Source organism: Pseudonaja textilis, chromosome 10 (assembly GCF_049901715.1).
Source record: "Pseudonaja textilis isolate UNSWEBS1 chromosome 10, rPseTex1.2, whole genome shotgun sequence".
NCBI classification, from domain to species: domain Eukaryota; kingdom Metazoa; phylum Chordata; class Lepidosauria; order Squamata; family Elapidae; genus Pseudonaja; species Pseudonaja textilis.
In genome coordinates this window covers 8,603,873-8,617,606 of record NC_141999.1, presented here as the reverse complement: position 1 = coordinate 8,617,606, position 13,734 = coordinate 8,603,873, and the positions used below count along the sequence as shown (strand labels likewise).

General features: G+C 43.1%; 1 protein-coding gene and 1 long non-coding RNA gene across 2 annotated transcripts; one reads left to right on the top strand and one right to left on the bottom strand.

The window, feature by feature from the left end:
• Nucleotides 1–1,434: 1,434 nt before the first annotated feature.
• On the bottom strand, nucleotides 1,435–6,775 carry CGAS (cyclic GMP-AMP synthase). Its single transcript, XM_087939419.1, has 6 exons — nucleotides 6,556–6,775; nucleotides 5,299–5,573; nucleotides 4,336–4,567; nucleotides 3,751–3,999; nucleotides 2,764–2,863; nucleotides 1,435–1,846 (listed from the first exon to the last, which is right to left on the bottom strand). The coding sequence occupies exons 1-6, from the start codon at nucleotides 6,773–6,775 to the stop codon at nucleotides 1,435–1,437; spliced, it is 1,488 nt and encodes a 495-aa protein (XP_087795545.1).
• Nucleotides 6,776–9,971: 3,196 nt separating this feature from the next.
• On the top strand, nucleotides 9,972–13,564 carry LOC113437686 (uncharacterized). The gene is made up of 3 exons (XR_015744720.1): nucleotides 9,972–10,464; nucleotides 10,948–11,098; nucleotides 13,392–13,564. It is a non-coding gene; the product is annotated as an uncharacterized LOC113437686 (long non-coding RNA).
• Nucleotides 13,565–13,734: the final 170 nt, after the last annotated feature.

Below are 13,734 nucleotides of genomic sequence, written 5' to 3'. Positions count from 1 at the left end.
AAAAAAAACCACAATCCTCCCGCACACTTTTGCACAACCCCAGGTAGGGCCTCTCATTTCTCCAGGTGGCTGGAAGACCAGTTTGATAGGAGAAAAGAAGAAAAAGAAAATGACGAGCCATTTATACCTGTTTGAACATTTTAATAGAAAGCTTGCAAAGGACAAAAACGCAACTGCCAGTTCAGCTTTTTGGGAGAAAAAAGTATATTTTCAGACAAGGGAGGGAAGAATGGAACAGATTTCTTCAGAATACAAAAACTATTGCGGCAGTTCACATCAAAAACCACAACAAGAACATGAAAAGCAAACTGTGTGCCTCTCATTAACTTGGCTATTCCACCAAACCAGGAAAAGAAGCAAACGAACGAAAGAAACAATGATCTGAACCAGGGCTCTCCAAACTTGGTAACGTTAAGACTTGTGGACCTCAACTCCAGAATTCCCTAGCCAGCCATTCACACATTTGCAAATCTTGCTGTTGGTATTAATGGTGGTGATGACGATGGGGTAAAGCCACTTGAATTTACAGTGTGTTCCTGCCCTTGGAAAAAAAGTCACTCAGTTTAAAATTCAAGGTTCAAAAGAAATACAAACTCTAGACTGGCACCCCCTAATAAGCTAGTGGAGAATTCTGGGAGTGGGAGTCCTGGAACACCAAGAATGTCAATTGACATTCCTTTGCAGAAGTTCAAAGGGAGAATAAAATTAGTTTCCAGTTGGTAGTCAGGCTAACAATAATGAATCAGTGCATTGTTCTGGAATCGGTTTTCTCCTGAGGCTCAAAGTATGTTTTATCTTTGCCTATTTTTATAAATCAAACCGTAACGGCAGAATCCGCCATGGTCCTTTCTACTTTTGAGTTCAACTCTCAACAGCCCCTTGCAGAATGCGCAGCCATCATGAATGATGGGAACTGCAATTCAAAATATCCAAAGAGATTGCCTGCCATCGTCACTTGAGATGTAATATTTGGCCTTTTATGGGACGAACGTTAGTCTCCCCACAGACTATGTGACTGGAAATGAATGGAAAAGATTGATGGATTTTACAAGAAGGACTGAGAACGCCCTCTGGAAACCCATAAAGAATTATTCTTAGCACCTGCTGCAATGGCAAAACTGTGAATCACCTGGATTGGCTTAAACAACTTGGTCATTAACAAAGAAGGTGCCCAGCTTTTCTTTGGCTCAGTGGAGCTGCAGGTATCTTTGGGTTAACCCAGGGGTCCCCAAACTTGGCAACTTTAAGACTTGTGGACTTCAACTCCCAGAATTCTCCAGCCAGCTATGCCATAGAGCCCTGAGTCGAGGCAGTGTTTTCATAAAGAACAGCTTCATGGAGAGGCGGAGCTATGCTGGCTGGAGAATTCTGGGAGTTGAAGTCCACAAGTCTTAAAGTGGCCGAGTTTGGGGACCCCTGGGTTAAACTGTCGCACTAGGGAGAACAACTGAAAACAGCCCAGTGTGGCCGTGTCATGTCAGAACGCACAGCCAGAGCAGGATAACTTTTCTGGTGGGATGTCTTGGCAGTGGCTTCTTTCTCTCTAAGATGAGAGCACAAGAACTTCAGTTTCGTGGGCGGGAAGAACTTTGCCGCAAACAGATTGCATGTGGGGAGAAAGAAATGGCTCAGGTGAGCGGAGGCCACCTCCTGAATGAAATTGCCCAGGACTCTCTCGAAGCAGTAGGCGACGTCTGAAGGTTTCCAGTCGGTGTCAGCCTTCCACTTCCAGAGGGTGTGCAGAAAGGACGTCTGGATGTGATAAGAACTCAGAGGGGCCAACATCAGTGGGTGTTCCATCTTAAGAGAATCCACCAGATCTTGTAGCATCTTCAGACAATCGTTCCTGAAACATTTTTAAAAAAAGGAAAACATCACAATCCAAGTCTACTTCTAATCCAGGCCTTCCTCATCTGTCAGGGTGATTTGGGAGTGGGGATTGTCAATGGTTCGTTGTTAGAAGGGCTGCAACATGGTCTTTTAGCTTCTTCTAATCTAATGCTCCTCTAGAATGAGAGAGTTGGAGGGACCTTGGAGGTCTTCAACCCCCTCTTCAGGCAGGAAACCCTATATCATTTCAGACAAATGGTTGTCCAGTCTCTTAAAAAAACTCCAGTGTTGGACCATCCACAATTTCAAGAGGCAAGTTGTTCTACTGGTTAATTGTTCACGCATTAGGAGGTTTCTCCTTAGTTCTAGATTGCTTCTCTCGTTGATTAGTTTCCATCCATTGTGTCTTGTCTTTAGATGTTTTGGAGAATAGGTTGCCTCTTTAAGGCAACCCCTTAGATATTGGAAGACTGCTACCATGTGACCCTTAGTCCTTCTTTTCATTAAACTAGATCTACCCAATTCCTGCAAACATTCTACATATGTTTCAGGTTTCAGTCCCCCAATCATCTTGGTTGCTCTTCTCTGCACTCTTTCTAGAGCAGGGGGGGTCAAACTCGCGTCGTCACGTCATCGTCACATAACGTATCGGGACTTTCCCCCCCTTTGCTAGACCAGGTGTGGGCATGGTGCATCCAACCTACGGCCGTGGGTTTGACAGCCCTGTTCTAGAGTCTCAACCTCTCTTTTATACTGCAGTGACACAAACTCTAGAGATTCTGAGAAATGCCATGGCGCCCCTGAAAGATGCCGGGTTCTTGATCATCATCCCATCAGGGTGATGCAATCAAAATATTTTTTGGTCTAACTCAAAGGTACCTTCAGCAAATTCGTGCTGACTTAGACTATGTAAGGTAATCTAGACACACATACCTGCAGCATTTTGACCCGTGGTGTCTGTAACATGCTGGAGGACTGCTGTGGTGGTATAAAATCTCTTTTTCCATGTGAAAGAAGGAAATTCTCCATGTTTCTGAAATGTAGACATATATTGAATATAGGGGGAGAGAAATGGACAGGTGTTGAAATCTGTACAATCCACCATTAAGCAAAGCCACTGCTCACTATGGGGCGGGTTTGTCAGAAGTAGAAGCTAGTTTCTGGAACAACTGTCATAAATTGTGGTTATGGGACTGTGGGGTGCTTCAAACAGCCAAAATGCAGGTCAGTTCCCGAGTGCCCAAAATGCACTCACAGTGACCATTTGGAACTTTGAAATGGGGTCATAAGTAGCTTTTCAAGGGTCCATCATAACTTTGAACGGTTGCTATGCAACTGTTCATAAGTCAAGGACTACCTGTACCTACAAGAATGAGATCAATATCATAGATTTGGGATAAAACATTAATGGAGTTACTAAAAGAGAAATGAGTTTCTCAGTACAGATAGCCTCCGACTTACAATAATTCATTTAGTGACTGTTCAAAGTTTAAATGGCACTGAATAAATCAACTTATGACCATTTTTCACACATCCGTTGCAGCTACATGATCAAAATTCAGATGCTTGGCAACTGACCCCTATTTGTGACAGTCGCAGTGTCCCTGGCTCATGCGATCCCCTTTTTGCGACCTTCAGTGGGGAAGCCGGATTCATTATACAACTGTGCTACTAACTTAACAACTGCAGTGATTCACTTAACAACTGTGGCAAGAAAAGTCATAAAACGGGGCAAGACTTTCTTAACAACGGAAATTTTGGGGTCAATTGTGGTCGTACGTCTAGGACTATCTGCACTTCTTTTTCAACTCGTTCTGTTTTTATTTTGGCAAGATAGCAACCTTTGCCTAGCATATTTAGAAAACGATTTTATTGGATGAAAACAAAAATCTTTGCTGAGCACCAACTCGGATTTGTTACCTTTATTATGTCTCCCCAGACGCTGTTCGGCAACAAAATAAAACTTCTCCATCATCAGACATGCCACGAGGTTGTCCTCCATCGGTTGTCTGGCCTCTTTTGCACCTGGCCACTGGCCGGCGAACTCCAGGAGAAGGATGAGGTTCACGGTCATGAACGTGGTGCCGCAGCCATCCAGCATGACCAGGTTAACTGTGGGACAGTTGGGCTTCTTTTTCTCCAGCCTCACCTGCCAACCTGGGAAAGGCACTGAGACAGCAGGCGGAGAGTTCATCAGGTGAATATGACAGCGTCCCCCGAGAGATTGCAAGCAGAGCAAAACAGTCTCCACCCCAGGTAAACGTGTGAATGCGATGCAAGATGGAATACAGAAGGAAAGTTATTGCTGCATCTCTCTTCTCTTCTTTTATGTACTTCCCCAAGGCAGGTAAGTCCTCAACTTATGACCAGTAGCTTAACAATTGAAGTTACAATAGACCTCCGTGGAGGCACTTATGACCTTAGCAACAGAAATCTGGGGCTTGGTTGTGGTCGTAAATCAAGGACTACCTGTATTCCCCTCGCTGTCCCATCTGGAAATCTCACCTGAATAAACCGTGTCGATGAACGCATTGACCTGCTTCCAGAATTCCTCCATGATGTTCCTTGGGGATATGGTTTTCTCATCTTCTAGGAGAAAAGTTGCTGGGAAGCCATGGGACTTCTCCAAGAGGCACAAGGTGTAGAAGAGGCCTCTGTAGCCTTCTACTTCCATGTATTGGGTGCAATCCGGAAGGGGGATGGTCAGGAGGACCTCAAGCTCACCTGGACATAAGAACTAAAGGCAAACCAACAATTCAGAGAAGATCTCATATTTAGATTAGGTAGAATTAACACGATTCCTTCTTGGGCATTTAATCGTTGTTGTTTTTTAAATCAAAAAGTTGGCTACACACCTGTGCAATTGAAAGTGCCACCTCTTTTTTTTACCTGTGTCCTCCATGCATCTAACAAGAGGGATGGCTTTGGTCACCTAGGCATGGCTGCCGTCTTCCTTCATTTAATCTCCTGTGTGGATGGCCCCCTGCTCTACACCAGTGTTTCCCAAGATGAATAACTTCCAGATTGGTGGATTTCAACTTCCAGGATTCTCCAGCCACAATGGCCATTGTGAAGAATTCTGGGAAAAGAAGCTCACACATCTGGGAAATGGGAAACACTGTGATAAATGAGCACAGATGTTTATAATAATTTACTGATTGTTGCTGTCTGTTCTGTACTAGCATACTCCAAACTCTGAATCCTGATCGGTCCACACGGACCGCAACCTGATTGGCCAACTAAACGGCCATGATTGGCGTGCTAAGAATCAGCCACGATTGGCTGAGCCAATCGCGGGAGATTCAAAGCCCTGTCATTGGCTGCCGAGCCGCAAGCAATTCCTATATGAAGGGTTGCCGCGGCTCGCAGGACTTGTACTGGTCTGTATATACAATAAAGAGCTGAATGATCACTTTTGGTCTCGCGTCTCTGTGGGAGCCAATCTACCCGATCTAACACTGTCCATACCTGTTCGTATGCATAATTATCTCCTGGAATCAGTTCTCTGGTATCCTTGAAGTCAGGTCTTTCTGGACACTCATGCAGGTAAGTGAGAAAGTGGGCTATGAAGTTCTCGACCACATCCACTGCTCCGACTTTATCTGGATGCACTGGGTGCAAAGTCTTGGCCTTCTTGACCTTCACAATGTCTTCAGCCTGTTGCCCTTCGTGGCCTCCACTTCCTGCTGCCATGGCTGCCAAGGCTGCTAGTCTTTCTGACTGTTTTGTGGAGGTGGTGGGACCTGCTGAAATAAAAAAGCGCTAAGAATTATGGCCCAGACGGGTTTCCCATCCCACCCTTCCCACAGTGATGGAGAGATCCAAGAGCAGCTACCACTGGGTCAGTGTCCTTGCCATGAAAGCATCCTTGGAGAAAAGTACTGCATTTTAGGTTTGGATTTGGCTGTTTGGGTGATGGAGAGATTGTGCAGACAGACTTGGCTGGCCTTCCAAGTAGAATTAATCCAGCCTTTGACATCTCTGTTCATGAGCATCTTACAATCCATTGCTCATCAGGAGGTAAAATTCAGTGAAATCTGAGAATCTCACTTCTGGGGAGATACGCAACTGAGTTTACTGCCTCACTTTTGTACATTTTCCACATTACATTCTGGGGAGTGAGGAGAGATGTAGCCATGGACCATTAAGGGTTGATTGTGATGGAATGCAGTCAGATGGATTCCCGAGAAGGAGGGCATGAGGAGAAAGAGACAACTCAATTCAGATGTTTTATGTGAGAAAAAGCGGATGAAGGCAGCCCTTCCCAGAGTATGTTGTTGATGCAGATAGTTTGTTTCAGTTTGGCAAGATTCTGTCTACAGGTGTGAAAACAATAAAGAACTCAGCTTGGAAGAATCACCAGGTATCTTTCTTGGTTCTTTGGGCCTGACGTTGATCAAACTCATTAAGATGGGAGACAAATGGACATGCAAAGAAAGAAAAAAAACCAGAAATATCAAAGCTGAAATCTTGTCTGTGTGGGTGGGAGGGAGGGAGAGAGAGATGGATGGAAGGAATGAATGGAGGAATGAAGAAAAAGGAAAAGGAAAGAAAGAAAGAAAGAAAGAAAGAGAGAGAGAGAGAGAGAGAGAGAAAGAAAGAAAGAAAGAAAGAAAGAAAGAAAGAAAGAAAGAAAGAAAGAAAGAAAGAAAGAAAGAAAGAAAGAAAGAAAGAAAGAAAGAAAGAAAGAAAGAGAAAGAAGAAACCAAAGCAGGAGATACATACCTGCAGGCTTGTGGGTGAACTTGCGTTTGGACCAAGGAACTGGTGTGCGAGGATACTCTAAATGGTCTGGCTTTGAGGTTGTAGGCACCTTGGGACTACGCCAATTCCCATCATTAGACATTTGAGCTGGAAGCAATGGAGTGTGACCACCATATTCTTCCACCTCTGGGACCTTGCTGCACATCTTCCCTCGGTTCTTATTCTGAAACATCGTCTCCATCTTCTGGTCCTTCCTGATCAGGGTGGGGAGGAGGACGAAGGGAAGAAAATGAGACTAGAACTTGTACAGTTTGGGAGGAATAGAATTGCCAGATACAAAGCCAGTGTGAGAAGAGAGGCTGCATGATGCGGGGCTGAAGGAGTTGGACTTGGAGAGGGGAAACCAAGACTCTAGCTCAGGGGTCCCCAAACTTGGCAAATTCTCCTTAAAGTCTTAAAGTTGCCAGGTTTGGAGACCTCTACTCTAGCTGTTCCTGAGAAGAGGCTCTTTAGGGGTTTCTGGGGAAGTTGCCCCTCCCTCAGCCCAAGATCCAGAATGGTTTCCTGGAAGTGAGGGAACAGGTTCAAATACCCATGTAGCTCAGTAAGTATGCTGGGATACCTGGAGGTAAATTAGTCCTTTTTTCACAACTGATCCCTTAGTGATTCTTCAAAGTTCCAATGGATCACACAAAAGGTACTTATGACCCATTAAGAGATAAAAGCCAGCTGAGAAACTGGAGTTCTTTGCGGGAAGCAAAGAAGTTTTTGCACTCAAGCCTTGTGGACGTTTGGAGTATCTTGGTTGGTGTTTGGAGACTCTTTGTGTTTGAAATCTTTCTTAGTAAGTTTATCTAGTGTTCTTGGCAGCTTTGCATAAACTTGGCAAAGCTCCTTCTTATCAGAGACAATTAGTTTGAAACAGCCTTTTAACCGCGAAGGAATGGAATTCGTAAAGAATCATTAAAAGGTTTTGCTGTTCCCTCTGTTTCGTGTTTGTTTCCTTGGAACAAGGTTTGGGTCAGAACACCTCTCCTCATATTTTCAATTTTGCATTGACAATCTATCTCTTTTTGCCTCTTTCCTTCTCCTTCCTTCCTTCCCTTCCCTTCTCCCTTCCGCTTTATGGTCCATTATGGTCTTAAGTTGAAGACTACCTGTAATCCCTCAGAGTCCAACCTAACTCACAGCACTATTGGTAGAAGAAGTGGTCTTCACGCTACCATGGGCACTTGAAAGTAAGGTGGAATATAAATATAATAAATAGCAGACTGAGCAGTACCTGAGCTACTCTAAAGTCCATTTTGAGGAATTAGTACTGGGGCAGGTAACCTAATGCTTTCCCAGAGTTTGGGGTTATAGCTTTTATCATTCCCAATGACCGTGGGGATGATAGTAACGGTAGTTTATGGGATTTTGAAGTCAACTATAGGTTACCTGCATCTTCCCTCACCTAGAATATCTGCAATGGTCACAGGTATATTCCAAACCAAGGGACCAGAGAGACAGAAACAAGTCACAGCAGCTTTGTGTCACAAATTATCTTTGTGTGGCATGCTTACAAAGGGTTAAACCGGTACTTCTGGAACAGACTGGCTGAGGAATTCTGGGAGTTAAAGTCCACACACTTTAAAGCTGCCACCTTTGAGAAAGACTGGGCTAGACTAATAGCTCAATATTGCCTTTATTTATAAGAATGATTTCAAATCCCACTTTAACCTCCAAACCTCCGAGACAAAATTAAGATGGCAGCTGTGGTTGTGCAATTGATCTTTACATTGTTGTGATGCACATTTAAAAAGGGGTTGTGTGTTGTACTTTGAATACACAAACAGCCACTTCCTTAACTATTTTGACCCCCTGTGGGGCCCCTGTCTGCATCTGAGATAAAACAAAAAACCTTATAGATACCTACTATAATGTCTACAAATGTCTTCCTCTTTGGCCTCCTTTGCAATTTGGAATCATTTTAAATGATTCTCTATTCTAGAACTGGCACTATACAAGTTGAACTTTAATTGTTTTCATGGTCTTAATATTCTTTTTATCAATATTGTTACTATTGGAGACTATTTTATTGGTCTGCACATACTTTCAGCTTCTGGAATGAAAAGTGCAGTTACAAGATAAATTACTATGATAATGATAACAACAATTTGCCATGCAGCCAGGAGCTTTGCTAAGTCTAATTATATTAAGTGCTTAAAAGTTCCAGGGCTTAAAATACTAAATCAGTTGGTTTCTTTAATCTATGTTTTAGTTCTCATCCTGAAGCAAGATAAGGATGTTATCTTGTAAGACAATAATAAAAGATTGAGATACTATTAACACTCATTAATGTACTTATTGCTAGAGGGGGAGGTTGCTCCAGATTTTGGATTCTTCTAGATATCAGTCTAGGTCCTCTTGGACAGGCGATTTGTCTTTCCAAAATCCAGTGTATTTAAGGCACAGCAGCCTCCTACACCAACCGCCTCACCAACTGCCTATTTTCAACAGACACCCTCCAACCCCTGAGAATTTTAGGGAGCAAACATTCCATTTCAACAGTCAGGAAATGGGCAAGGTTGCCTCCATTTTGACCAAGGGACTGACTTCATATGTTGCACTGAGGCCACCCAGCTCTCTTTCCAGTTTGGCTTGATTTAGCATGTGGAGTAAATTGTGTCTTTGATGAGAGCCATACATCACTTTGTGTTGTGCTCTGGGATCAACCAGCCTTTCCTGAATGAAGCAGTTAATTAATTCTGGCCAACCCCAAAGACCATAAACATTGGTTCACAATACAATATGAAGTCTCTCACAGGGGATGGCTTTAGTCTTTATGGTTTCAGGGGACAGAATATCCCAGAGGAATCCAGAAGCTTCTGGCCTTCTACTGCTTTTACATTCTCTCAATTCCTTTTCTAGAATCTCATTCCTACCCTGGGCAGCTGCAAAGTTGTTTAGATGATGGGAAAAGTTTTGGGTTCAGCTCTCTAAGATACAAAATGAATACAACACCAATCTTTTGCTTTATATTTCACAACATTTCGAGCCATTTCTAAAATTATAAAATCTAATAATCAAAACCTAAAGTCAAAAGTTTCAGTTTTTTTCCGTTTTTGAGTAAAAAAAAATCCAGAAGGGCTTGTAAGTAGAAACAAAAACTAAATAAGTTGTTTTCTTTAGTTAAACCAGTCGGTTTTGCCATCTCCGCCAGCCCCATCATCTTCATTCTTCCATGGTGAGAATTAGTGTGTTTCTCCATCTTCGTGCATATAAGATTCTCCCTCTAGTCTGGTCTGTCTTGAACGGTTCACCCAGAGTCTGAACTTTGGTGAGAAGCCAAGAGAAAACAAGGATTGAAATCAAATTCAGAAAAGATAGCTAGGACCACCTAAATGGACTGGAAACAAAACAGAATTGTATACGTGGAACTGAATTACACTTAATTAAATTTACATTGTCTGAGGAGGTAGCAGACCTTAGCTGGCCTTGGAAACTAAACAAGATTGAATCTGGATAATATTTGGATAGGAGACCACAGACAAACAGCAGGACTGTCAGCCAAGAACATAAGAAAACAATGCAAACCGTTTCTTTCCTATTGCCAAGAAAAATGGACCCTGGTGGCCAATGAAAATCATCTGGTTTGGGTGTTTTTCCCTAGGCTGATTGTGGCTATTGGTGTAGGTGAACTTCAGGTGGGCATCTCCAAGAATGGGCAAATGTGGGAACATGCCCTCTTCGCCTACACCTTAGGGATGACGCAACTAATAATTGGAGTAAACAAGATGGATTCCACAGAGTCTCCTTACAGCAATGCTATCAGGAAATCATCAAGGAAGTGAGCACCTACATCAAGAAGATTGGCCACAATCTGGCCACTGTTGCCTTCATATCCATCTCTGGCTGGCCTGGGACAACATGTTGGAGTCCAGCAGCAATGTGCGTAGTTTATGGACTCCTTCTTCCTCTCATTCCCTGGCTTTTAAGTAGTGTTTCTGGTGTTTAAAAATTTGGTTCCTTGTGTTAAAGGAGTGTTTTTCAAACTTGTCAACTTTAAGGAGTGTGAACTTCACACATATGTGTGTGTCAACTTTAAGATGTGTGTTTCCTGTGTTAAAGCTGTGTTTGTCAAAACTTGTCAACTTTTAAGATGGGTAGACTTCAACTCCCAGAATTCCCTAGCCAGCGTGATTGGCTGGGGAATTCTGGGAGTTGAAGTTTACCCATCTCAAAGTCGACAAGTTTGAGAAATACTATGTTCTAATAACATCTGTAACCAAATCAGTGTATTGTAAGAGCAAGCAAGGTATTTAGCTCACCCCCTGAAATCTTGGAAGCCTCTGGCTTACATTTGGCAGCAAAATTGCATAATGGTGTAGTATTGTTGTAAATTGGCAGCCAATTTTCTGCTCCTTTTTGCAGATGGCTTGGTTCAAGAGCTGGAGCATCACCAGGAAAGAGGGCACTGTTTCTGGGACCACCTTGCTGGAAGCTCTGGACTCTATCATCCCTCCTTCCCACCCTGTTAGCAAATCCCTCCGTCCGCTTCTGCAGGGTGTTTATAAGATTGGGGGTATGTACACAACTAGGAAGAAGGAAAGTGTGTTGTCTGTTAGGCTACGCAGGAGCGGAAAATGAGGGAGGTTTCCATATGGCCTTCATTTGCCCAGTGCTGGCATTCAGTACATACAGGTAGTTCTCAACTTATGACATGATTGGGACTGGAACTTCCATCACTAAACAATGCAGTTGTTAAATGAATCACCACATACACATACCAGTGTGAGTGTGTATGTGTATGTCTACATATACATATACATGTACATATACCTACACACACACATACAGCAGTGGTGGGATTCAAAGTTTTTACTACTGGTTCTGTGGGCATGGCGTGGCTTGGTGGGCATGACATGGCTTGGTGGGCGTGGCTTGGTAGGCGTGGTAGGGGAAGGATACTGCAAAACCCCATTCCCCCCCCCCCCACTAACCTGCTTTCCAGCTCCGTTCTCCTGTGCAGGGTAACCAAAGGAGACCCAGCCAGTCAGCTGGGACTTGGGAGGCAGAGAATAGATGGGGGTGGGGCCAGTCAGAGGTGGGATTTGCCGGTTCTCTGAACTACTCAAAATTTCCGCTGCGGGTTCTCCAGAACTGGTCAGAACCTGCTGAATACCACCTCTGCACCCCACTAACCTGCTTTCCAGCTCTGTTCTCCTGTGCAGGGCAACCAAAGGAGAACCAGCCGATCAGCTGGGACTCGGGAGGCAGAGAATCAATGAGGGTGGGGCCAGTCAGAGGTGGGATTTGCCGGTTCTCCGAACTACTCAAAATTTCTGCTACCAGTTCTCTAGAACTGATCAGAACCTGCTGAATACCACACCTGATATATGTATATGTATCTGATAGACATCTGATATACGTATACGTAATATGTATCAGTGATTCCATGACCTCTGTAGAAGATTCTCCTCTAGTTATTTCCCCTTCAGTGTTGTATATCAGTTATGTTGGCACACAGACACACAGACACACAGACACAGAATGTTCACAATACAATGTACAAGATAAAATGTAAAATTAAGATAAAGCCATAATAAAATCACCATAATATAATTGGAGCCATAGAATTGTAATGGGATATTATAATTCGACATCTAAGGAAGCTAACCATCTAACTGCTTCTGGAGTCGCTGGGATGAGATCCTGAGGAGACATTCTTGAACTATATGTATTATTGTTTGTGTCATTGGGCATAAAAAGACAATATTGAATCTGCTTCGATTCTGATGATTTCATACTCATGTCCATGGAATTTACTTGGGAATAGTATAGAACAGGGGTGTCAAACCCACCCCTGCCCGGTTTAGTAACGGGGGGGAAAAGTCCTGATATGTCACGTGATGTTGCCGGGATGACGCGAGTTTGACACCCCTGGTATAGAAGGTAGTTTATTATTACCCTCATCTTCTTTGATTTAAAGATGGCGTATACATTGAATGAAGGAATATCCCTGATGTTGAAATCCTTGGTGCTGTCTGAGCTTGGAGGTTTCCATTTTCTGCATTAGAAAACAGGGTGGAAAAATGAGATTTTATCAGAGCTTAAGCACAAGCTGTGAAGAAGCTGACCTTGATGGTGATAAGCAGACTTGGTTATCTAAATTAGCTTCTTTACTGTTTACAAAGGCCCAGAATCTACATTTTCATCTTTCTGCCCTCCCATAAAGCAATGACTGGCACATGAACACAATGGCTTCAGAAGCATGCTGGCCAGGAAAATGTGATTAAATTCCAGGCATTTTCTAATAACTGTGGGGTCCATTTTGCTCTCTGAGCTTGGTGATTTTCTTGCAGGCGTTTCATCACCAAACTAGATAACATCATCAGTGCTACAATATAATTGGATTTGCTCTTATTTTTATATACTAGTATACTCTACTATATACTAGTACAAGTATACCACTATACTATATATACTAGTAACAGCTTTTCTAATAAGTTGTGTTTTGTTCAAGTTCATCTTTGAAGCTTGAGAAGCTGGACAGGAGTGGGAGACTGTTCCTGTTGCATCTATATACATTTTACACATTAATTCACATCAGTTCACATAGCATGTTTGGTGTGCCAGTCCACTAGTGGGAAGAGTGGGCTCAGTTGCACTAAGCTCTACCCTTCCTGTCACCTCATTCCAGTTTAAATCCTACAAAATTTAGCCCTGCTTAGTTCGTTCATAACTGCTTTTGCTTTTAAACAAAATGTGTAGACACAAAAGATGCTCCAATTTGAAGCCAGAACCAGGCGTATCATGTTAGGGTGATGTTTGGGATGTCCTAAATCTCTGCCATAATGCCTTCTTTCTCTTGGTAGGTCATTCTGCCATTCGTGACATGAGACAGATGGTTGTGTGTGTAAATCAAATCTGTTGAGAAGAAGGCTGAGGCACCAACTAAAATCACCAAGTCAGCTATAAAAGCAAGCAGGAAGTAAAGCTTCTGGTGAGGGGTCAGCGGTTGGCTTTGTTCCCTCATCATCACAAGACTGAGCACTAGGAAGAGACTTGAAAGAAAACCAATGGCATTGGTACTCCCTGGAGTTGGTGTAAATTAAAAACATGAAAATAAAAATGGGGTTTGTTCACCGTAGCAGCATTTTTATCGCACATCCATAACTCGCAATGCATGTCCTAAAATTTACCACATTGGCTGGGAGG

What these genes read in the sequence shown, in the direction of transcription:
- CGAS (XM_087939419.1), bottom strand. Translation starts at nt 6,775, where the DNA reads ATGGAGACGATGTTTCAGAATAAGAACCGAGGGAAGATGTGCAGCAAG. An exon ending in ATAATTATGCATACGAACAG is followed by an intron (nt 4,568 to 5,298) that starts GTATGGACAGTG and finishes GTTTGCCTTTAG; the next exon opens with TTCTTATGTCCAGGTGAGCT. An exon ending in CATCGACACGGTTTATTCAG is followed by an intron (nt 4,000 to 4,335) that starts GTGAGATTTCCA and finishes CTGCTGTCTCAG; the next exon opens with TGCCTTTCCCAGGTTGGCAG.